The 24,557-nt window shown below is 38.6% G+C and overlaps 1 protein-coding gene across 4 annotated transcripts in view; it reads right to left on the minus strand.

Annotated features, from left to right (window-relative positions):
- The window catches only part of SPAG16 (sperm associated antigen 16), a 359,185-nt gene that overhangs the window by 286,553 nt on the left and 48,075 nt on the right, over positions 1-24,557 (minus strand). For all 4 annotated transcript variants that reach the window (XM_017747132.1, XM_017747131.1, XM_008643578.2 and 1 more), the window contains exon 10: positions 22,263-22,393. In XM_017747132.1, coding sequence (XP_017602621.1) covers positions 22,263-22,393 — 131 coding nt within the window. The remainder of the gene's footprint in view (positions 1-22,262; positions 22,394-24,557) is intronic.

Below are 24,557 nucleotides of genomic sequence, written 5' to 3' on the forward strand. Positions count from 1 at the left end.
GCAGCACAACACCCAGTTTTATTCACACATCATCATTCAAAAGCTGCACAAAAATAATTAAAGATTCTAATTGATTTTCTGTCAATAGAGAACAGCCTAAATGTTTTGTACTGAGTCAAGGTCACCATTCTTTTGTCAAAAATTACTTTGAAGAATAGTAATTTGCTCATAATTATTACACATATGGAGTTACGGAACTGAATTTAGAGAACTGGCACGTTCAACATACAGATGAACTCTCATCATGCCACTTTTTTCCTTAAAACAAATGTTCTCTAATCAAATAAGCCCTTAAAGCATACTTAAAGTGAACTAAGCAATGCTACTTTAGGACTCCAGGAAGGATTACATGGGTCTACACATCAAACTTCCAGACAACATTTTAATGTACACACATCAGCATGAAAGAAAGAAAATACTTTCACCCTGGGACAGTTACATTCCTCAAGCGATGTTCCTCAAGATCACTGTTTCAAGCTGACATTTTACACCTTGTAGTAATTTTGCAGGTACTCAGGCTTTTTTAACTACAGACAAGTGTAACACCAGCTCAGCAAAACCACCACTCACTTTCACTACAAATATAAACTCTCTGACTGGTGTTCAGAACTTGGGCTCTGGATCACCAGCAACTCCCAAGCTACCTCCATTAGGCCACACTGCAGGTGTATCCACATCTCCCCTCCCTGGTTCTCATTTCTAAAGGAGCAACAGAAAAAACAGCTTTGGGTTGAAAGGAAATTGCTGACACCTTGTGCAAAAGGATTTCCACTGGTTTGCTTAATCCTAATGAGTGGAACAACTTTGGAAGCGGTAGCTGGAAAACTACTTCCAGTCAAACATCTAAGCACCACTAAAGTATTAATGCATGTTTTGCCACATTTAGTAATGATCACTTTTTCAAAAGCTGGCCTTCAGTCTGGAAGGAACATTTGTATACCATGCCAGGTCCACAAGTGCCTTTGTGTCTGTCTGATCTATACAACTGTAGCATAGCCTAACATTTGGATCTAACTCGGCTGGATCTCATAGATACAAGAAGAGCAACACTAAAATTTTCATATCTGAAAGATTAGGTAGTCTGGGCATATTATTATAAGCAAGCAAGAAAGGCTGCCTTAAAAATCCATAGAAAGCAACCTTAAATATAGCAGCAAATACAGCAAAACACCTCCCCCCCTTCTGAACCTCATACAAAAAGTGGAGAGCAAAAGGGAGGATAAAACTTTGTTCCCCCACCTCTTTGGAAAACTAAGTGTCAGTCTGAGAAGGAAATCAGCTTAAAGGTGCTTTTTTTAACCAGCCTTCACCCAGTTTTTTTATTATTCTACAGCACACACCAGATTTTGCCACCTTTATTCCTCACACATTGAAATGCCTCAGATACAGAACTGGGGCTGGAGTAACAGCAGTGACTTTTGTCGAGTTATTACCGATTAACATGCCTACTTCTAAGGAATGTTCATGTTCCCTTTCCTCTTTAATTGGTGTCTTTTTCGTCAGAACATTTAATCTCTGGCCCTTCAGAGTGGCTGTACATGGCTTTATCATCCACTGTTAAGTAATTCCATTCCATGCACTTTCCACTGTTAGGATTGTTCAAAACCAGAAATTTCATCTTTTATGTGACCTTAGCAGATGCGCTTTGGTTAGTATTCCCTTAAGCCTTTGAATGTAAAGCACACTCAGGCTCATTTTCATCACTCACCTTTGCAGCAGCTGAAGTGACAGGCTGCTCTTTTAATCCCACAAAAGGCCTTTTTCATGTTTTTATAGACAAAGTCCATGGCACTGACCAAGAAACAAGACTGAAGGAAGAAGCAGAGCTGCCGATCCCCCCGATGGGGTTCCTGTGCTCTGCAGGACCAGGAACTCTGGCTCTGGAGGTCGGGGTTCCCAGCAGGAAAGCCCTGCAGGGCTGATAATTCTGGATGCTGTTTCATGCCACAGGCCTGCTGTACCCTAAATTTTAGTGTACAAATTTTTTCTTCCCTGGCTCACTGCTGCCAAAAGATTGTTAAATGCTAACAGCTTGAAGCATGACTCAGCTTGACTTTTTTTTGGTTTAATTTAAAACAAAATCAAGTAGTTTGAGTCACCTCAAGGTAGGTGAAAATAATTACATTTAGCAGCTGATAAAACCCACATGGTAATTGAATCCAATTTTCAAGAAAATATCAGTGCCACAGATGCTGTATTTATGTTGTAACACCAAAACCTTCAAATACATCTTTATAAGTTTCAGTTTATAGTGTTCCTGCAGTTTTTACTTACTGCATAAAATTTAAAGAATGTTGCATGATGTGAAGGTATGGAAAGGAAACCACATCTCTTCTGTAAGTGAACGCCCATAAATTCAAAATACCCATTTTCAACAGTTAGGAGATGTCAAATGGCAGCTTCAGAAAATTCCAGCTCCAGTCCCTGAAGTAACTGGAAATTAGATGCACTGGTACTGAAATGCAGATTTTGCACATTTACAGCAAAATCCATCATTTCAGATGTAAGCTCTGAAGACATCCAAGATACAGCCACACACGCTGTAGATTTTGAGCCAGCAACTCTGATTAGTTCTCAATCCTAAGACACAAGACAGCAAAGGGAACTAGAAAGAAATTATTTTCAAAACTAAACTTCCACAAGGTATCACTTGACTTCCCTAGTACAGCAACACAATTTTTTACCATGGCGCAAGAAACAGAAATACCTGATTTTTTAAAAAAATAACCCTGAGTGGGTCAACCTGGCATGTTCTGCCAAAAATCTGAAAAAGCCAACATGACATGCTTTTCATCAAAATACATCAATAGAAGCATTCACAGGTCCAGGGCAGAAACTGCTAAAGTTCTTGAAGGTAGGTCACCTTTACTCGCTGGAATTTAGTAAATTGTTTCCTTTCTATTACTTTAAAGTTCTACTTCAGAAAGCTTATAAAAATTCCAGTATTTGAAACATAAAGATACCATTACTTCCAATAAGAATGTGATACCTGTGAAAACACAAGCCCTTCCAGGAGCAGAGGAATATACAAAGACCCATTCCCTACAAATACTAATCTTGTCATTGACTGAAAAGTGACTCTAGTTCCTTCCAATGTTTCTTACAGCAATAAAAATCACTTAATCCCATGGATCCTCCAGCATCAATAAATGTGGGCTTCACAGACCAACCTCTCCCTATTTATGCACTTTACATCATCTCTTTTTTCTCACTAATCTCATTTTTATGTGGCCATTGATTTATAAAGTGAGTGCAGTAACAAATATGTGTAAGTATCACACACATCAAATAATTTCCTAAGTCTCTATTTCTCTGGGAAATAAAATTAGTAAGTATGAATACTGCCAACAGAATCCTATTACTCATCATGAACAAGTTTCTTTCACCTTTCCTCCCAGCTTCTTTCCTTCACTGCTTTCTTGATGGGGGAAGGAAGCCCTTCATAAGGTAAGGCCACACGGCAGAGTAGTGGAAGATCTGTTCATGCTCCATTCCCCAAGTGTAAGAGAAACATAGAAAACCACACTTCAGCTGTAAGAAATGTATTGTGAATTAAGACCAGACTGTGACTTCAATTTAATGCAATTACTCCTTAATTTAATATCCCCATATCATCATTGCTCTGGGGCTTTTGCCTGCGACTCCATTAATTCTTCCCATCCTATTCTGCTTGGAGTGAACTGAGCAAGGCCATGCTAATGGAAAAGTTGCAATTATTTTTTTTGTGCATTTCCTGCTGACTGAGTTTATTGCACCATGCAAGAAATGTCAGCGGGTTTGAATAAAATACTGATAATGGCACGACATAAAGAAAGAAGAGACTGCAGTGCCATCATTTGTCATTGAGGTTTTGCCTTTTGGGTGAGCAGAAAGGCATTAAGCTGTTAAGTGAAAGCATGGCATTACTGAAACCTATCTTCAATTTTCAACCAGAATTGGGTGATTTTTCCATTAGTGAAGTATTCCAAATTCCATTTAATTTACTTAATTGTGAAATGTATACAGTCACGTTCTTACTGTTCAATCCAGCAACAGCTGTCAAAAAAGGTCATTATAAACATGTTAAAAAACTTGAATGCACAGAGGTTTACATGAGAAACGGAAAATAAGTGATTTCTCTATAAAAACCTAAATTACACTGTATTTTTTGTATGACTGTGTTATTTAAACACCAGCACTACAAAGAATAATTAATGAAGGAAAGGGTCACACAGCCAAGCTCTGCAGGACCTTTATCCATGTTCTGTAAAACAGTATGAATGAGAACGGAATTTTAAAAAGAAGTTAAAAGGTAAATAAATTTTCACATATCCACTTACTAGCATATGAAATTCATCATCTGAAGCCTAAGGTAACAGTGCTGCAATAGAGTCATAGGACTGGGTCACTCTCTGAGAAGTCATGGGGTTTACAACACACCAGTGTTCTAGCAATCTGTTCCAAACTGCAATTACACTGATTTCTGAGTGCTAGGGAGCACTGCTGGGGTTTATACTCAGTAGCCTTTATGAAACACATCAATACATCAACATAATCTTATAAAACTCAAAAGCCTCCAACCTAGAAAAGGTAAAGCAAACTCACCCCAACACCTTCACAGGTTAAAATAAAACATGAATTCATAAGAAAGTAAAAAATGTTTACACACATGGAAGGAAAAGAAGAAAAAAAATACATAAAATGTTTAAAGAGATCAATAGAGCAAAAAAGCAAAAGCCAAAGGAGATGTCATCTCAACATGAAAGACTGCTGAAGTGTCAAATGCAGGTCTGAATTTCAAGCACAGCAAAGAGTCCTTAGCTAAAGTGAATTGCTGGCAGAAGTGCTCTCTGGTTCTACAAACATAAGTCAATACTAAAATAATAGATTTTAAAAGCAAACAGGAGAAATAAAGACCACAAACATTCTCCTGGTTTTAAATGGCTCTCCGTAGCAGATTTCTTTTGTTAGTTGCATTTGTTGTTGATTTTTTACTGAAGAAAAGGATTCTCCTGTATTTGGTCACATATTCAGTCACACAAAGTAAGACTTAAACCAACAAGAAGGGAAGAAACCCAAGGTAATTCCCTGAAGCTTGTCATAGCATTATAAGACTCACCAACACTGGAATTGGCTTACTGCAAATAATCTCTGGTATTTAAAGAGTTTGTAGGTTATAAGTGAGAGAGCAATTCCTAGAGGATTGCATATTCCCAACTCCTGCTGACTGATAGAACAAACTCTTCTGCTGCTTAAAGCTGCTGTCACCATCTCAAAAGTAACAGGGACCTGCAAGAGGTCTCCAGGTACAAAACTTGGGATTACTTACATTTTAATGAACTTACATATCAGTAAGTATTACAATGCCTTTATCAAACATTCTTCCCCTCCAAACAAACACTCCCATTATATGGGCAAGATATTCCTTGCAGAAAGTCTGTACAAATCAGAAAGCAAAACCTAACGTCTGTACAGCCTAAGCCATCTTGTTAACAGGTATTTTATCACCTGAATTTTGTGAGCTTTTCCATTTTCTCAGGACAAGAAGCTGAGATTTCTGAACTCGTGTACCTTTCGTGCCATTTAATTCACATGAGCTCCTAAATGCCTTGAACATCCAATTTTTATAATGAAAGAGCTTTCATCTACCATCCAATCACTGTCCACTAACACTGTTCTATTACTTTCAAATGCAATAAGAAGTGTAAGACACTCCGTGGGGCTTGTAACAGCATAGAATGAAAACCGTATTAAAGCTGCTGCCTTTTGACCGAGAAAAAAGTACCCCTTGATTGTCCCTTTCACTTTGGGTAAGAACTGTCAGTCAGTCAGTCACTCAGCAAAAGAACACATCACTCAGAAAGCAGAAGGTTTTTGAGACTTGCAAAAGGGTTGGAAACGTGCATTTCACAGCAAATTAACATCTTAAATCAAGCTTAAGACTGGGGTCATTATTTTGAAATCCTTCACTCGACTCAAAGGTTCTGCTGATGGTATGAGTGGGTCACAAAATCAAAGTTAACACACAAATTAAATTCTAAATTTGGTGATAAAAGCTAGACCACAGTTCTAAATTAAAGGAGTAATGAGTGTTACTGACAGCACCAGAGAGGAGCCTCAAGTGACTTCATTCCCACCAACGCAGCCTTTGCTGAGCTATCTTTTGTCTAGAAAGGATAACTTTCAAACTGAAAAGCATCCATCAACGTGTGCTCTAAAGCACAGCAAAAAAAATAATTTCAAAGGCAGAAAGGGCACAGCAAAGAGCAGCTCCCAGTGTAAAATTAATGCTGAGGTGCTCAAAATCCCCTCAAACCTCTCTCTGTTTTTAATAAGGTGCTTATACTGGCTACGGGCACCTATAGCTCTGCTCCTTGTCCTTCTCTGAGGAACAGCACGATGCTGTCTCAGAACTGGTCTGACCTCAGCAACAGAAGCACTTGATCACAAAGGAAGGATGTGGGCAAATGAAACTCTTCAAGTTCCTCTATCTGTTCAACAGTAGCTTCCCCCAAACAGGACAGACCCAACAAAAACCAACCAACCAACCAAGCCCACAAAACCCCTAAGCAAACACAAAAGGCCATAGAAAGAGGTTTTACCCAACAGAAAAGTCATCAGCAGGTCGAAAGGCAGAAAGAGGAGTGAGTATCTTCAAACGTCATTCTGAGTTAGACTAGAATGGACTGAAATGCATGACACATATCCCATACAAAAACTGGAGTCATCAAGAATGAAAACCAAACCACCTCTGCAGACTACAAACAGCAAGACTCAGCTAAAAACTTCCATATGACACACAGAGTAGAAGACCAGGAGAATTGATATATCAGCTTGACAATACATAGCAGAAGTAATGAATATAAGCTTGGAAGTATGTTGTAAGATGTGCCTCACAGCACTGCTCAGATAAGGTCTGTGTGTCAAAAATCTGAGCTTACACTACACAACAGATTTCTCCAAAGACAACAGCAATGAGCTACTGCAAGTGATGAGAGCACAGATCAAGGCACAATTACAGTAATGGGGATCATTTTAAAGATCACATCAACAATTCACAATCTATTTAATCACATAACCCCAGAAAGGGTCGGGCTGGAAGGGACCACACTGGCTCATCTGGTCCCACCTCCCTGCTCCAGCAGGGTCACCCCAGAGCCCACAGCACAGGATCATGTCCAGATGGGTCTTCCAGTGAGGAAGTACCGCAGCCTCTCTGGTCTCTGTTTCACTGTTCAGTCACTGCACAGGACAAGTTCTTCCTCCTGTCCAGGCAGAACCTGCTGAGCATCAGTTCCTGCCCATTCATTCCTCTTGTGCCATTGCTGGGCCCCACAGAGCAGAGCATTTCTGCAGCCTCCTCTGGCCCTGCTCCAGAAGTTCCATGTCCCTCCTGTCCTGAAGAGCCCAGAGCAGGACACAGCACTCCAGAGGTGCCTCCCAAGGCTGAGCAGAGGGGCAGGATCACTCCCTGACCTGCTGGCAATGCTCTTCCACATGCACCCCAGGACTGCTGAACTGATGGCTGGTAAAGAAAACTAATTCATGCCATGGTTCAAACCAGGCACCTTCCTGCAAAGACATTGATTCAACACAGAGGTCGAAGAAGTCTACATCATTAAATTTCCTAAAAGTGAGGGGGAAAAACCTCAGTTCTCCCAAGCCAACATAGACCCAGTTTCATGGTCAAAACACCTCCAGTGTCAGTGTGCTCAAAACCAGGGCAGATCCAGTTCCTGTGAGTAAGGTATGAAGGCTCCCAGATGTACAGATAGGGGGAAGACAACCCTTCAAGTGATTCATGGAATGCTTCTCTTCTTGGGAAAATTGTTCCTCTTTGGCTTTATTTTAAAATGTTTCCCTCCTACTTAGTTATTTCTAAATCTTCATGTTATCTAAAAAGTCTTTAATTTATATATTTTGCATAATAAGGGGGAAAAAGTATAAATGGGTGGTTTATCTTTAGCATGCCTCTTGTGAATTTCTGTCCTTCTCACACCAACAGATAATGTCTAAGCTAGTAAACTTTGGCATAATTTAAAATAGTACTCATCTCCAAAGTCTTGCAGATCTCCAGCACTTGGAATGTTATTCTTCAGGGAACCCATTAATTTTCACAAAAAGGTCTCAAAAGGCTGTATTAATTAACAGATCCAAGTAATCTACAAAAACTGAAATACTGCCAAAACCACTCTGCACGTACTCCCAGCTCATTAAAAACGCCAAAATCCTCAGTTTAACATTAAATAATTCCCACAGGACTTACAAAAAAGCTTACACAAGTATGGTATTTAAAAATCATTTTAAATGCTAGGGAAATTTACTATGATTTATTATCACAATTACACATAATAAACCTTTCAGAGCTATGGCTCTAACGTAAGCTATAACTGTTACTGTGTGATAAAGTGCTCCATCAGTATGTCCTTTCCATATGGACTTTGTGCTCCCATTCCCCCCCTTCCCTGCTTTTTAGAGAGCATTTTGTTCAATCTGTCTAAATTACTACAGAAACAGTCAGCCTTACACCATGACTGATCTAAAGAGGATGAAGAGCTCAAGAAGTGATATTAAAGGATGGTAAAATCCAACCCTAAGGAGATGAGGAAGCAAACAAGGGCAAGTAGTGCATTGTTTAAACATTGTTGAGGACACTCAGGGATTAGAAATTATTTGTAAAGACTTGGCACCTAGCGTTTAACTCATCAAAAAATGCCCTCAGAAAGTTTCAGCGACTATCCAGGTTATGCCACCACAGTCCTATCTTTGTTCTACTCAATCTGTACCAACTGACATATTTTATTCTGTCTTCTCCTCCTTTGTCCTTCTCCCCACTTGCCTCCTAGGACAACCCAGTTCCATTTGTGTCCAAAGTCCCCAACTGCAAGGTCACAGAATTCTAACCTCAAGGCAAATTCAGGCACAAAACCAAGCAGTTTTATTTCCCAATGTGTCAAAGATAAAACATGCCTTCTTTTCAAGCAAAAAGCCAGCCAACCAAACAAAAATAAACCTGGAGACTTAAAATCCTTGAATACTCCCACAACATTACATTCAACTTTCTATTTCTTGGACTCTCTTGTGACCTCACTTTTCTATAAAGTATTTGCAGTACCTCTTTATCTACCTTTGAAAAGTCTTTGTGTTTGTCCTTTCCCCAAATGTACACTTCAACTTGCATAATGGAACTATAATGGCAGAAGTGCAGACCTTGGCACAGATACTCACATGAAAAGCATGTTGAAGCACTTCATTGTCTGGTAAGTTTAAAGCCCACAGAGTATCACACATGTTGCAGTGCTCCATTATGTCAGGATCGACACACATTGTGCTGTACAATATGGAATACCTCAAATGCCTGAACCATCCACCACAGTGGTTTTTGCTATATAACCACATGCAACACAAAATGGGGTTGAAGGACATTTCGGTATCAAAGGCACCAGTTTTCATGTAAGCAGTGCTAGCCCATATGTCATTATTAGCTAGTGAATTAAGTCAGTCCCTGAAAACTATTAAAGCAAGCATTACTGCTTCATTTTTTGAGGCACACTGAGTTCCATGGATGTTTCCTTGCCATTAGATCAGGATACAGCATTAAAACAACGTATTTTGTTTTTATTTTTGCCCTGAATGCTCAGAAACGCAGGGAAGTCAGTTTTAGACTCCCTCATCTCAGTGGCCATCAATCTTCCTTCATTTACTGTTGTCTCATTTGTCCTTCCCCTGCCACTGTCTCTCTCCTGAGAGGTAACTGATCCATTTAAGCACTGTTCACAGCACAGAAAGAATTTTTTGGCCTCCCTGCCTCCCACAAACGCCAGCCAGGAACAACGCAGTTACTACTGTGGAGTATCTAAAGGATGCTACATAATTCCCATCTCTGGAAGTGTCCAAGGCCAGGTTGGACGGGGCTTGGAGCAACCTGGGATAGTGGAAGGGTCCCTGTCCATGGCAGGGGGTGGAATAAGATGAGCTTTAAGGTCCCTTCCAACCCAAACCATTCTGTGATTCTATGATATGAATCTAGCTTGAAAAACTACACAAATGACACTAGAAAAATTTCCGATCATGTAAAACAAGTAGTGCTGCTCATTTCTGCCTGATGGTACTTTTGCTTTTGAAAGTAGTGACATAAATATGCACATATTTTACTAAGACATTTGTATAAGAAGACTGTGTTAAAATAGCAGTGCTTGGAGAAGCACTATAGCATTTGGCAGCATCAATTCCCGTAAAGGTTTACTGAACATCTTACAGTTGTCTCAGAAGTTGATTTACAGTTGGTTAACAGAATTATGAGGCTTGATTTCCCAGTACTTTCAATCCATAACTCAAACATAAGAAAAACCAAACAAATACCAAACAGAAGCATGGGGACTTCATTGATTCTAAGTTTAAAAACTCAAACATATTTCAATTCAAAGAAGCTCAAAAAGAAACTGCAACTACTCTACAAACGAGATCAATAAATAAATCTGAATGGGTTCATTTGCTGGGGCTACACGAGGGATACCACACACCATTTAATAGCAATTTCATTATATCAAAATCCAGCATTGCCACAATGAGCAGGAAAACAAGAGAAGCAACACACTGACCCTAACCCGCACTACCCAAACACCAAGAACAAAAGACAAAATTTTAACTGGTAGCAAAAAACCAACTGCGAACCAGAAGAGGGTGTTAAAAAACAATCGGCATTCATACACCCACAAAATAATTTAGAATTATGGAATCATTAAGGTTGGAAAAGACCTCTAAGATCAAGTCCAACATCAACCCAGCACTGTCAAGGCCACCACTACACCATGTCTCCAAGTACCACATCCACACATCTTTTAAAGGGAGATAGTGATGGTGTGGGATGGTGACTCCACCAGTTCTCTGTCCAGTGCATGACAACCTTTCAATAAAGGAAGTTCCCCTCACAGGAAAGCACAGGTTTGCCCTTTTTAATACAAGAAATTAGTGGAAAATATTCAAAATAACTTCTATTTCTGAATGAATTTTAAAATCAGAATATTAAAAAAAAGCAAGATAAAACACTGTCTGCAGCTATATGGACAACTATAAATTTTAATAAAACAAACTTGTTTTGTTTTGGACACCCTGTGCCTAAAACATGCCATTTCACACACAGATGGTTTTATTTTTAAGGAAAAAAACAAACCCAAACAAATATCAACAGAAGCTCAGTCTGGAAATAGCACTGATAAATGTAGAAACAGTTTCCAACGTTGCAGTCCATTAACTTCCATGACTCTGAGCTCTCACAAGGAAACAAGGATGATCACAACCTTAGACAGACGTTCACCTGGGTAATGTTTTTATTTCAAATGGCAACATTTACATCCCAGAGCCTGGAAATTGCAATCTCCATCAGTTTTGTTTTGATTATAAGTTAGAGTTATAAATCTAATTGTTTTGAAACAAGGAAAGAAAGAGATCCAAGAAAATCTGACAAGTATTATTCTAGCATTTAGTATCAATTAGTGTAAAATCAAAATCAAGACGTTCTTTTGTCTGGCTTGACAGAAGCAGCTTGTAATTCACTTACCTCATCTGTTCTAAATTGATAATAGAAAAATCTTAACATGAATTTAATGATTTCGTTTAAGACTGAACTGAAAACTCCACAGATTTTCAAATTTTAGCAACATCTACAATTGGGATGAAGTTCTCAGAAAATGCTGAGCATCCCCAAGGAAATGTAGTCATTTTGTCTGAGTCTCTACAGGAGAACTGGTCTCTTCTGCAATATGGATGTTTGTTTATACACCTGCAGAGCAGCTGCTGAAAGCTGGATCTGAATTGGAATTTGAGCACTTACGTGATATAGAAAGTTTGTCCCTGAAGTCAAGCACAGCCCCTGAAAATTTGTGCATTAGTGAAAATATTCAAGTAACATTATTACTGCTATACATCTGCTCCCTTTCACAGCTCCCAAATCCCTAGTTAGGGATCCCTTACTCCTTAGCTGATCTGCACAGAACTTAGTGCAGGCAGAAAACCACAAACCAACATGATCTAATTATGGTGCTCACATGGTTTTACACCAGTCCTAATTAATTATAACAGCAGCAATTAAAGTCTATCCAGTAAATAAACCCATAACCATAGCTCACCACTGCTGTGCACCTTCCAGCAGTTCCTAAGGACTTGCTCCAGAGCACAAGGACACACCCTCCTGGCATCCAGGAGGAACAGAACAAAAGCACCACTACAGACATTGCACAGCCTCTGGGTTTTACGGCATCTCCATCAAAACCAAGGGTTAAAACTCTCTCACTGAATTCCTGGTACTGGTATGCCATTCCAAGCTCTGTTAACTATAGCAAGAAATAGGTATCCTGGCCTAAAACATTGCTAGAAAAATGAGTATCAGGTACAGAAGTGAAGCTACTGGAAAGTTTTTTTTTAAATAAAGGCAGACATTGGCAAAGCACTCCAAATATAAAGGATTTTCTATTGCTTGATTTCTTGACCAATTCTATTTGGACTTTTTTTTGTGCTGGAAATTCTCCAGGGAGATAGTTCTGAAAGATTAAGAACTGAAATCACAAGTAGAGGAACATGGAGAGAATTGTGGTGGGAACAGGCCAACAAACCTCTAAAATTCAGCTTCAGCATTTCAAGGGAAACCCACAGGAATTCACTCTCTTCCCATGGGACTTGAACATGCTTTTCAACATTTTTAAAACTTCACCTTTCAAACTGAATTCAAGTTTTACTTTTTCTGTCAATCTTGTCATTTGCATAGCTCCAAGTGTGTCACTACTGACGTTTTCAGAATTTACCATGAAGAAAATACCGAAATCAGAATGGAATAAACTGGAAATCATCACTAGAAGGGTTGGTATCATTCTTGTGGTTTTCACAGGTATTTCTCCTTATTGCTCTTTTGTACTTAGGAACCTTTATTCAACAATGCAGCAAGTCTGTCCACAATCTAATAATTCCTTTCCTTCTGGCCAGCTATGCAGTTACTCACTCAAACAAGAGTAAATACACCTACTTCTTTCTTTAAATTTCTTACATTTGTCTTGTTTTCTTTCAGAGACACTGCAGCTACTATAGTTCAAGTGCTACGCTCACTTTAATAATTGAAAATCTCACTTAAAAATATTTATATAGCAGAAAATCAACAGAGGATTTTTTTTTAAACTGCAGCTATTAACATCCTGGAAGATAAAGCACTGATATGAGATTTCCCAAACCACAGGGATTAGGAAATAGAGCTACACAAATGGAAACTGCCACCTTTATGAACCTCTGTGTTAGTGTTGTATCTCTAAATCACTGCAATCATAAATACCCGAAACCTTCAGTGATTTTACATCTGGGTTATGGAACTGGTCTACAAACGAGTGGCAGGTGATTTCAGTTTCCATTACCCCAAACAATAAAGAATCATTAGTACAGCAGGTTTGTAATACATGCACAACTTATCATAGGCCAGACTGAGAATAAGGGAAGATCACAAGCATTAATAGGTCAATTTACAATTTCTACAAGATAGTATCAATCAAAGAATGAAAAGTGCCTTATGGTATTAATTGCAATGTATTAAATGCTTTGGCAAATAAAATTTCTCATTAAAACACAGCAAGAGCAACCTTACATATTCCTTCAAATGATTTTTGGACACTATGCATTATTCTTGTATTTATGTAAGTTACTTCTATTTAGAATATATTTTTAATTTGGCCTTACATTTTTATTAGGTTCCTCTTCCTTCTTCTCTACCACAACATATTATGCCCTGAACACTCTCTGGTTCTCAGAAAAACCACTCCACAACGCTCCTCACCCTCCCAGAAAACAAACTACTTATCTATGGGCTTATCTATGGGCTAATTGTATACATACCTTGCTTACAAACTCTATTTTGTAAAAAATTTACTTTTCCCAAAGATATGTATTTCTTTATGTGTAAAAATTCATTGCTAAATACCAAAAAATGTAAAAACTGGTGTATGAAATCAAAACCATCCTAAAGAAAGTACTTGTTTCTTGACAAATAGTAGTTCTGAATGTGTGTTAAATATATAATAAAAATGTAAATGGCTTTTCAATTTACAAGAAAAATTCAGTATTGCAACTTCAATGAGGATCTTTTTGTGGATAATTATTTAGAATTGTATCAAAGTGAAAGAAGTGTCATGACATGTATTAGTCACCTTCTAGAAATCCTAAAGTTTAGCCTTTTTCCTTTCTAAAAAAATAAAACATTTACAAAAACTCCCATGATATTAATTCCCTCATGAAAATTAGTATCTTTTTAAAGTTCACAAATATACTTCATTTCAAGAAAATCTCAACATCTTGTTGACACTTCATGAGATATATTTAAAAGCTAACTTATTTTCAAACTGTCTTTAGTTAGTATATCAGCTCATGTGACAAGTGTCAAAACCATTTCTTTTATTTTTGCTAAAATACTTCTGTTCAATATAGAATTACAGAATTATAGAACATCCTGAGTTGGACGAGACCCACCGGGATCCTCCATCCCAGCTCCTGGCCCTGCCCAGGACACCCCAACAATCCCACCCTGTGCCTGAGAGCGTTGCTCACGTCAATTAAATACTGAGGTTTCACTGCATTTGGAGCCCAGAATAGTCAGATCACCACAGGGTGATTGCTTTCAGTTAAACACTTATCAGAAAATTACTAACCCAATCTCTTCAACCCTTTTCTGTCTACAGACTATTGGGAATAACAAGAAAAAGCCAAGCAATTTAGCAGAGCTGACAGTGTCCAGGCATCTCACCTTTTGCTCTACGGAGAATACACAAAAGCCTCAATAAAGTTACAACCATGTCTTTTTACAATTATTTTTTTTGCAAACAAGTACTTCTTCTGCGAAATCTGCTCAATAACTATGAAGATAGCTAGTAAAAAGAAAATATATTGTATGCCTTCCCTCTGTTGACCCTGCCTAAAAATTGTCATTTTTTTCCGGTAAAGATGCTTGTTCACTAATAAAATTACAGAGATACCCAGCTCTTTTCATGTGTGCACCATAAAAACACAACATGCCCTGAGATTATCCCTCAGATTAATGCTGCTAGGGGTTCAAAGTGCCTGTTCCAGCCACAGCCAAGGCCTTCCCTCAGGAGCCATTGCTTGTGGCCAGAGCTGCACACAGAGCTAACAAGAAAAAGAAAGGCTTCTAAAGTCTCTGACACCCCAAAGCTTCAGAGGTGAACAGGAAGGCACATTTACCAGGGAAACAGCCTGTGGGGGAAGAGGGAAAGGTGGAGCCAAGGGAACCATTCACTTCCCTTCTTATTGCTCTGTTAGACAGAAAAAGCTCCAAAGGAGGGTGAGAGGGTCGGAGCCAGGAGCTCTGCATTCCTACTGCCACAGCAGAAAGGCCTCTCAGAGCTTAGCCAAGTGTGATCCATACAGCTCTCACTGATTATTCACGGCAAGCTCACTTTTCCTCTCTATTAAACTGCATTACAGGAAGCTAAACTACATCTGACATTTTCCTCTTGAGTGCTCCCTCCACATAAACTGTGCCCAAGCTGAGCCTGTACAATAAGTCCATGGAACAATCTCTCCATTACAACATGGGCCTTAATGCAGACAGAAGTTAAGAACTTGACTGGTATAGAAAACAGTGATACTCTTGACATCGAGAGTCAAAGCACTGAACTGTGACTCAGAAGACATGAATTTAATTTCTGGATCTTCCACCCAGGCAATCTTGCAGGAATGATTTCACAATGATGTCTCACAGGACTGCTGGGGACATAAGGACATGCACGAGGCTGGCAGGGCACACACACAATGTATTCTTCCCAACCTCTGCAAGTGATGTGGAGTGTACCCACACTTGCAGGCTTTAGGGTTATTTGTCACTTGTTCTTTGCAGAAGGGTAAGAACTTCATGAGCAGTTTAAACATACATTCATACTACTCATAAAGGCCAGTCATGGGGGGAAAAAAGGCATTAATGCAAGAATTCTTCAAAGGAAAGTACTTGAATTTTCTATATTGCAAAGAGAGATATAAAAATTTTATTAACAACATTAATTTGATGCTAAAATACTTGACAGGTTTACCTGGGAAAGTTAAGTGTTTAAAACATCACAAAAAACCCTTACTGCAAGTGTACAGACTGATCTGCCAGAGTGACCCAGGCTGAGCTGCTGGGTTTTTTCCCTTGTGTCATGGAAAATGCACCAAGTGACTTGTTAATTTTGCATTTAACCATCTCTAACATTAGTTTCTTCAAATATATTCAAAGGATGATCAAATGGAGGGATGAAAATAAAACATGAGAATTAGGAATTTCTTGTCATATATACAAGGAGACAAAGATTAACCCAAGCTTCCACTCATATTGCTTTTATTTTTGAAAAGCCACAGAACTTGAATATTTCAAAAGAGGCCAAATTGAGTATTTGAATATTTCACCACACATAAAAATCTAATCCTGCAACTCACTGTCTACACTTCTTCAGCAGATGTGAAAATTAATAGCACATCTATACTTGTGTTATTAATTTATACACACTAATTTATGGGCACCTTTCAGCATCCTCTCTTCAATATTTGTGCACACTGATGGATGAGATCTGCCCCGAGGCTTTCTCTTCTCCTGGCTGAGAAGCCCCAGCTCTCTCTGACTTTCCTCATACGAGAGATGCCTGTATGTCATATTCCTTTAAAAGCAGGTATAATTTCTGTAGGAAAATTAAGCAGCAGCTCATGTTGCTAATGCAAATCTCCAATTCACTCTGGCTACTCATGCAAGAAATCAGCACATGATGGCACAATTAAAAAGTTTTACTGTTAATGGGAAAATGTAATTTCATTTAAAAAAATCTTTTCTAATGCTCTAGGAGGCAAGAAGAGGATTTAAATAATTAGTAAGGATTTTTTCACCTCAGTAAATTCTTCAACAGGAAATCTCCTCATGAACTTTGGACTTTGAATCCTCTTTTCTGCCTTGTGTTACACAAGGACACAAAGATTAATATGACTGATCACCTCTTGGTAGACAGACCCTATTTTGCTTGGCATTGTTCAGACACAGAATCAAATGACATTACTTCACCAGCTCTAAGGCAACAGAGAGATGGAAACATATGGGCAGAACACAGGAAAAAGGGAGAGAACATTTGTCAGTCTGACAGGCAGCAGTCTCAGCAAACCATCAGGGTGACTGTTGTCAGAACTCTACAGGCATCACAGGGAAGAATATCGAGGGTAGTGACAAGACAGACCATGACAAAGCTGCTCTGAGATGTTAATGCAGAGCTCTTGGCAAATAGGAGCAGCAACAAAAAGAACTATCAAGATGCTTGCTTGAAAGTCACCTGTGCTACTTTTGCTACTTCGTTTACACACAACACAATTTCAGTGTCTTGCTCTTCCCACAAGTAACTCTAAGAAAGCCAGAGTTTGGGAATGAAAAAGGAACCCGGGAGTTATGTCTAGAAAGGACCAAAACATAGTACAGAGCAGGTGTGAAATCTGACTGAGAGAACAAAACACCTTGTTCTTCCCCCACTGCCAACTTCCCTGTGCCCTGCTGGGGTTCCTTCCCCCAGCCATGTGGTCCTGGGAGAGGGGCCCCGCGGTAGAGGCAGGACATATGGGGTTTCCCTACTCCCTGGTCAACCTCGTTCCCCCTTGGCTGTTTTGTGTTCCCCTGCCCAGGAAGGACCCTCTGGTCCCGTGATTGTTCAGTTCCTGGCCAAGTGGAAAAACAAACATCTCTGAAAATATCTACCAAGAATCAGTCCATATAATCTTTTCCACGGGCCTCGTTGTCTGATACACGTGTTGCAAGAATCCCCACTACAACAGTGCCCCACCACCTTACCAAGTAAATGGAAAACCTGGAACTCTGAAAGACAGTGCACACCAATACCACCCATTTTACAGCAAACTGCAGGCTATAATCTATTTCAAAAGAATTTCCTCATGTCAACACTCAAAGGACTCTCTTCCCTTCAAAGCTGGCTCCTCTGTGTGTTGTGGGTGTGCATCTGTGTGCACATATGTGCCCAAGTGTTAAGGAGAAAAAGTGGTAAATGTGAACTAAAGAGGGAGAGTCCAGGGTACTGCAGTACTTTCTTACCTCCACTTCTTGGCACAAGGCTCTACAAAGATTGTACCTTTAATTGCAATTACACGATTTTATGCTGCAAGTCAATTTGCATGGTTCCCAAGGAGATAAGTTTTCAAAATCTTCTCTGGAATCCACTGATAAAAAATTGGGGAAACTAGTATAGTACGATAGAATGATGAATTAAACCGTATTGAAAAGTTATCTTTTACTTGGCCAATCAGGAAAAGCAAGATAATCACTAAACATTTTGTATTTGCTTTTCTTTACTATTATCTCTACCTTCCGATTTTTATTGTGCTTAGGCAGAGCATCAGCAATTTTCTATCTTTTTCTTTTACAAACTATCAAATAAGGATAAAGGATTTGAGAACATCAGGTTACATGTAAACAAGAACAATATACATTTCCTATTTATGCAAGTACACTTAGTAGGTAAAAGATCCATTTGAATCATAGAATCTCTAAGTTTGGAAAAGACCTCTAAAGATCAGCAAGTCCAACCCAGCTCCACTGTGGTTCATCACTACTCCATGTCCCCAAGTGCTACATCTACACTCCTTTTGAACACTTCCAGGGACACTTCCAGTGATACCACCACTGCCCTGGGCAGCCAGTGCCAGTGCCTGACCACCCTGTCAGTGAAGAAATTTTTCCTAATACCTAATGCAAACGTCTCCTGGCACCTATATTAGGCCATCTATTTACAAATTCTATGGCACTTCTGACTGTGAGTAATTGCATCAACGCAGAGACTGCCAATGATAAACAGGAAATAAGATTTAAATGGAGGAGGTGTAACCTCCATTTGGGGGGGGAGGGGGGGCGGCAGGAAAGAAGGCAGGGAGGCAGGCAGGCAGGGAGGAAGGCAGGCAGGGAGGCAAGACCATGACATCTTTAAAAATTACCAAAAAAGGCAAGATGATTACTGCTTATTTTTTCAGTTTCATCTTGGGTAATCATCTCTCCACAATAATATCTGGCATTTTCCTGGTTTCCAACGCTGTGCTGAACATTCAAAATGCACTGAACACTGTTTGTGTATGCATCTTTCTCTTCCCAAGTGAAGACAAGATAAACCACAACCAATGTAGCATTGCATGTGGTGACTGCAGAGGTACTTTCCGTGGGAAACCATACAAAAGGTTACAGCAAAGATGCAGAAAGCAAGTGAGGGGAAAGTGGACAAGTAAGATTAGGAAGATCCTTTAGCCACTGTAGAGCTTATTACTGTGCTTCTTGTAGGCACAGTAAGATTCACCAGGATATTTAAAAGGACACTGGAGCAATGTGAATTTAATGCAGAAAAAGGAATGCCCATGTGATGATTTGAAAAGTGGGAATCATTCTGCTTAGCAGCAAATAAACATGGTTTCCCAAGGGTTTTTCCTCCCCCTCCACTAACATGCATGGCAATGAATACTGATGAAGGTCTGAAGAACTAATCTATGTGAGCTTGTGTAAACTGTCAATTTGGATTTGCAGGTGCTCCAGTTCCTAAGGAAATGTTAAAGAACCCAGTAATACCCATACACAAACCAGATTCTGTTCTGTCCTTTTGATATACTCGTTCTGGTGAGAAAAATCTGGTCTCATAAGTCAACAGAATGTTTTCCATCTATCCTATGAACTACAAGAAAAAATTAATTTTCATCTAGTGCATACGGATTTTCCCTTGTGTCTGTAAACTCAGACAGACAATTATAGTTACTCGAAATACATTTAGTGAAAGTTCAGAATTTCTTTAGCTGGCATATTTTTACTTAATTCCAAAAAAGATAATTTAATCTAAGTCATTCTTCTCTGAAAAATCTTGATTAATGCATTTAATAACCTCTTGGAAAACCAGATTCAGAACTGAATAGCTGCTGTGTCAAACTAAAAACCCAGGCTCTGTGTGCATTACCTGTGTGCCTTGAGACTGGATCCTATAGCATGTAATAAGGTATGAGCTCCATTTGCAGTTCTTCCCCTGAAAAATTTGCAACTTCTCTTTTCTCTGAGTTCTCAGTCACCTGCAGCCACCACAGTCCTAAAAGTGACCTTTTCTTCAACAGAAATCTGTTCTCTTGAAACACATGGGAGCCTGAGGACTTCCTGAGTCTGTTGTTCCTCTGTCAAACTTGCTTGAAATTGAGTAGGGTGTTAAAAAAAATACTTGTAGGAAACACTGTCAAAAAAAGGCAAAGCAGGCTACCACAGAGCCTTTAGCATTAACAAGAAAAACAAGACAGACTCTCTTTTCCATCACTTAAAAAGGCTGATTTGAAGTAGCAGTATTCAGATAGGAAAAAAAATTTTATTAATTGAAATATTATTTTGTGTATTATTTTAAGTGGGTTTTTTTCAGACACAGAAAGATGTGTGGAAACTGCCCCCACCATGTACACAGAGGCTTTTTTAACCAAATGAAAAGTTCAGTTGGTTTGTTTACATTGTTTCAACCACACCTTAAAATTCTTTTGTTCTTTACTTGCTTTTATATAACCACATTTTTAAAAGAAGCATTTCAGTTAATTTCAGAGCATTATCCCAGACTCTCATTTTCTTTAAAGGAACATCTTTACATGAAAGTCAATGTCATATTTTCAGTATATAAAATTAAATACACATCCTCTCTGCCAGCTTTCTTTCAGTGTAGTTGCTGTTTCTTCAAGCAAGTTCTGAAGTGTTTCCAAGTAAGTTTAAAGACATCCAATTTATTTTCATTTTAGAAAATTGCTTGCTGAAGTGGCACTGTGTCCTTAAGGTGTGATATCCAGCTATCACTTGCAAAAAATACTTAGAATTTCCCAGCACATTAAGTATCTCTGCTAGCAATAACTAGAAGCACTGGATACAAGGATCTACAGAAATGATGTAAAACTGTAATTCAAGAAAGATAAAGAAAACAAGGAAAAGTTTTACATGACCATATTTACCTGTTGTTGTTCAGCTTCAAAATAATGGAAAAACTTTGTAAGAGATGTCCTTTCCTGACTAGATCAGAGCTTCTAATACTTTCAATTACATATTAAATAGTTTAAGATTCACAAGTGTTTGTAACAACATTCAGAAGTACTTTGCATCCCAAACTTGGCTTTCTCTACAGGTAGAGGCAGACTTAACAAGGCAAACAATAACAAGGGAATGATGACTTGAGCCTTGCCTTCTGCAGCCCATGATACAGGAACAGCACGTGCTGCTACAGCCTGGAAGGGTCACAGTTGGATGTTTATTCCACCTGATTCACCGAAAATCTTCCCCAGTGTGGAATTGTATTCCTTCTCCAGAATGGTTTTCTTTCTGGTTTGTATTTTTTTAAACACACACTATTCATGAACCTGGTGTCCTTCAGAGAAGCCAAAGAACCCACTAATATTTGGGTGGATTTGCTACTGCCTCCTCCGAGTAGCAGCACAGAGACACCAGTTGTAAGCTCTCTTTCATACTTAGACCAATATGACGATACAATTCGGGAAAAAGTTATGCAAAACCAGACAAAAAACTAAAATTGAGCATCTGGGAGACTAAGCAGAATCCTGTTCAGGGAGGCCAAAGCTCACAGCACTATGGTGGTTCTTTACCGCAAAATATGGGTGGTGACCAAAAAGCAAGTGTCTGCAACCTTCGCACCAGTTATTAAATGTGTAAAGATTTTTTTAAATTAATTTAAAAATATACTTAAGCTAGTCAATGTGTCAGAATTGTCAGAACTTTGCTATGAATTTACTTTTATCGAAAAATATTTTTAGGTTCGTTCTTCCTCAGCTGCAGCTAGCAAGCCCTGAAATGTCATTGCTTACAAGCCAATCTAAATTTAAACTCTTCTGATTTTTGACCCAGGGGAATAAATGGCAATCAAATACAAATTGCAAAAATATTCAGCACTATAATTCAGTTTCCTGGAACCCGAGTTTACACTCATCTCTGGTTTCTGTTTTTGTATCTATTAACCAAATCCCATCCTTCCCACATAAAAGATGAATCTCAATCTGTAAACAGTTCTGCCCAGGGGTTTTACTGTATTTATGCTCCCACTGCATGTCATGATCAGTTTTTCCACTTTCACATCCTTCAGAAAGGAAGTCGCCCTGACTGCTGCCAGTAATTTTTCAGACATGTACTTACAACAAATGCTTCTCAATGACCTGCTGAAAAATAAAACTCCACACTTACATAATAAAATTAATGTACTGTTCATGGTTCCTACCAGCTCACTGCAAAATCGTGCACCTTCACAATGCTGCTCAGTTGATACTGTCCAGATTTCATGGGTTGAGTGTGTTCCTTAGCATGCTCAAAGTCTGGGGTCCCTTCAGGATCAACAGGAAACTCTGAATCCTGCAGAAAACCAAAATCATTAATTCTCAGAAATGCTGCATAACTTCACGCAATGTATCTCTTACATTACTATTTTGAAAAAACAAATTTATCTTATTTTTCCACTGTTTTTTCTCCTCTATTCAATTTTCATATTTTTTTTAATTGCTGCTGTCCTGATTTTATTAATTTTGCATACATATTGTTAAAGTTGACTGCAGGCAGAACAATTGAACATTAATAATTAGTTCTTTTCAAATTATATTCCTACTATTTAACATAACTGACCTGACATAAAACACAGGACTAGAACTGGGAAGGAAGGTTTGTATCAACCCCCTCTGCAAGACTACTGGCATGGGTTATTTTCCATTTTTCCATGGCCTATTTGTTTTCTATCCCTATTTTCCATGGGAGGTTAGCTCCATGAGTTGCATCCGGAGGCAGAGCTGCTGTATTCTTCAAAACACCTTTCTTGTAAGTATAATGCCAATAAAAAGTCAAAATATGTGTAGCCAATCTTGCAGCCCCCATTTTTCATTGGTGTGGTCCAAGATATTTCCTAAGATTAATCAGCAGATTAGGAGATTTATTACTAAATCTAATTAACCAAGCTAAATAGCTTTATTAAAAATAGACTGTCATTAAAGAATGTAAGGATGGTAACTGTGCACAATATATTTTAAGGACTGCACCAGTCATTACAGAACCACTTCCCAAGACACCACAGTTGGCTGAAGACCCACCTGATGGTTTTTGTTTGCAACATTTTAGGACATCCTGCTGTGAGAAGCTTTAGAGGAGACTGAAATCGCGGCACTCTTTAAAATGCCCATCAAACACGAAGATTAAGGAGGGAATAAAATCACCGTATTTTAATCTGAAAATGCACACACCCAGCAGGGATAACCACTACGTCTTTCTAGTATTTGTTTGCACTAAACTTGATAGCAGCCATCCTGTTTCCTGATAATTTGTAGGAATGTGCATACAGCAAAGTTCACAACTACAAAGTGGCAAAAGAATATCTGTTTGTCTTCCATTTCAGAAGCTCTACACACTGCATTGTCCTACAAGGGTGCTAGTAACCCAAGCCAAACTTATGAAGATCGTTAAGCTAATGACTTAATGATCACTGTGAGCACATCTATTCCAGACCCAAGACCTGGAAGATATTTTTAGTGGACTGTGGCTTCAATCACAGGCACAGCCTAAAAAAACCACTCAAAAATCCATGGAACAGCAGGGACTTTCAATATTCACTAATATCAGACAACAGTCTTTCCTCTCTGACTGGGAAGGAAGACAGAATCTGAAAATCATGGAGAGCAAATGATCAAAATCATCCTTTGCTTAACACAGATACTAGCAAAATCTGGAACATTCAGAATTAGGAAATAAGTATGTCAAGTACAAATACATAAAGAATAAAGATTAAAGTAATCTGGCATTGTTAATCCAGCTAGGAATGTGTTTTTGGCTAAAGTTCTGCATTTTTATACAACTGTATATCAAGTTCTGATTGTGTCTCAGCCATAATATTCTTGAAGGTCTCTGAAGCCAGTTTCAAGAAAAATCCATATATTTTCCAAATTTAGGAACAATTAAGGTAAGTCTGAAGTATTTATTATACACACACACTAAGAAGATGAGTAAAGATATTAACTAAAGGTAAATATAGTCCCAATATGTGTCAGTGCCTTTGTGCAACTCTTAGAAAGCTTTCTGTACTCCTTGTCTTACAAAATTCTACCTTTCAAGATTTACAAGTTTGAACAACTAGGATTATAACTTAACAAAGGCATAGAATCAGCATGCTTTTTGCAAATTGTTCTCATTCACTTCATGGAACACAACCAATTAGTAAATGCTACCAGACCTACTCATTTCAGAGTGAAACAAGCCTAGGAAAGACAACACTCTCTGAATAGAAGTGACAGAAAGTCTTGCATTTTTCAGTAGGGAAAAATCCCCAGATACTACTTCAGGAGATGGTGCTGTAAATGATTGCTGTAACATTCAAAAAATAAAGTACAAAGAGAATAATATAAAAATATTAGTTTTTCTATAACTCCATTGTGAAGATCTGAAATATTTCTGAAACTGGAGCTTTTCCACCCTCTGCAGTGGTAATCCTGCGTTCAACTAGAGCAGGAGACTTGGCCTCAGTTGAGATAATTCATAC

The sequence above is a fragment of the Corvus brachyrhynchos genome, unplaced genomic scaffold, assembly GCF_000691975.1.
Source record: "Corvus brachyrhynchos isolate BGI_N302 unplaced genomic scaffold, ASM69197v1 scaffold671, whole genome shotgun sequence".
Classification (NCBI taxonomy): Eukaryota; Metazoa; Chordata; class Aves; order Passeriformes; family Corvidae; genus Corvus; species Corvus brachyrhynchos.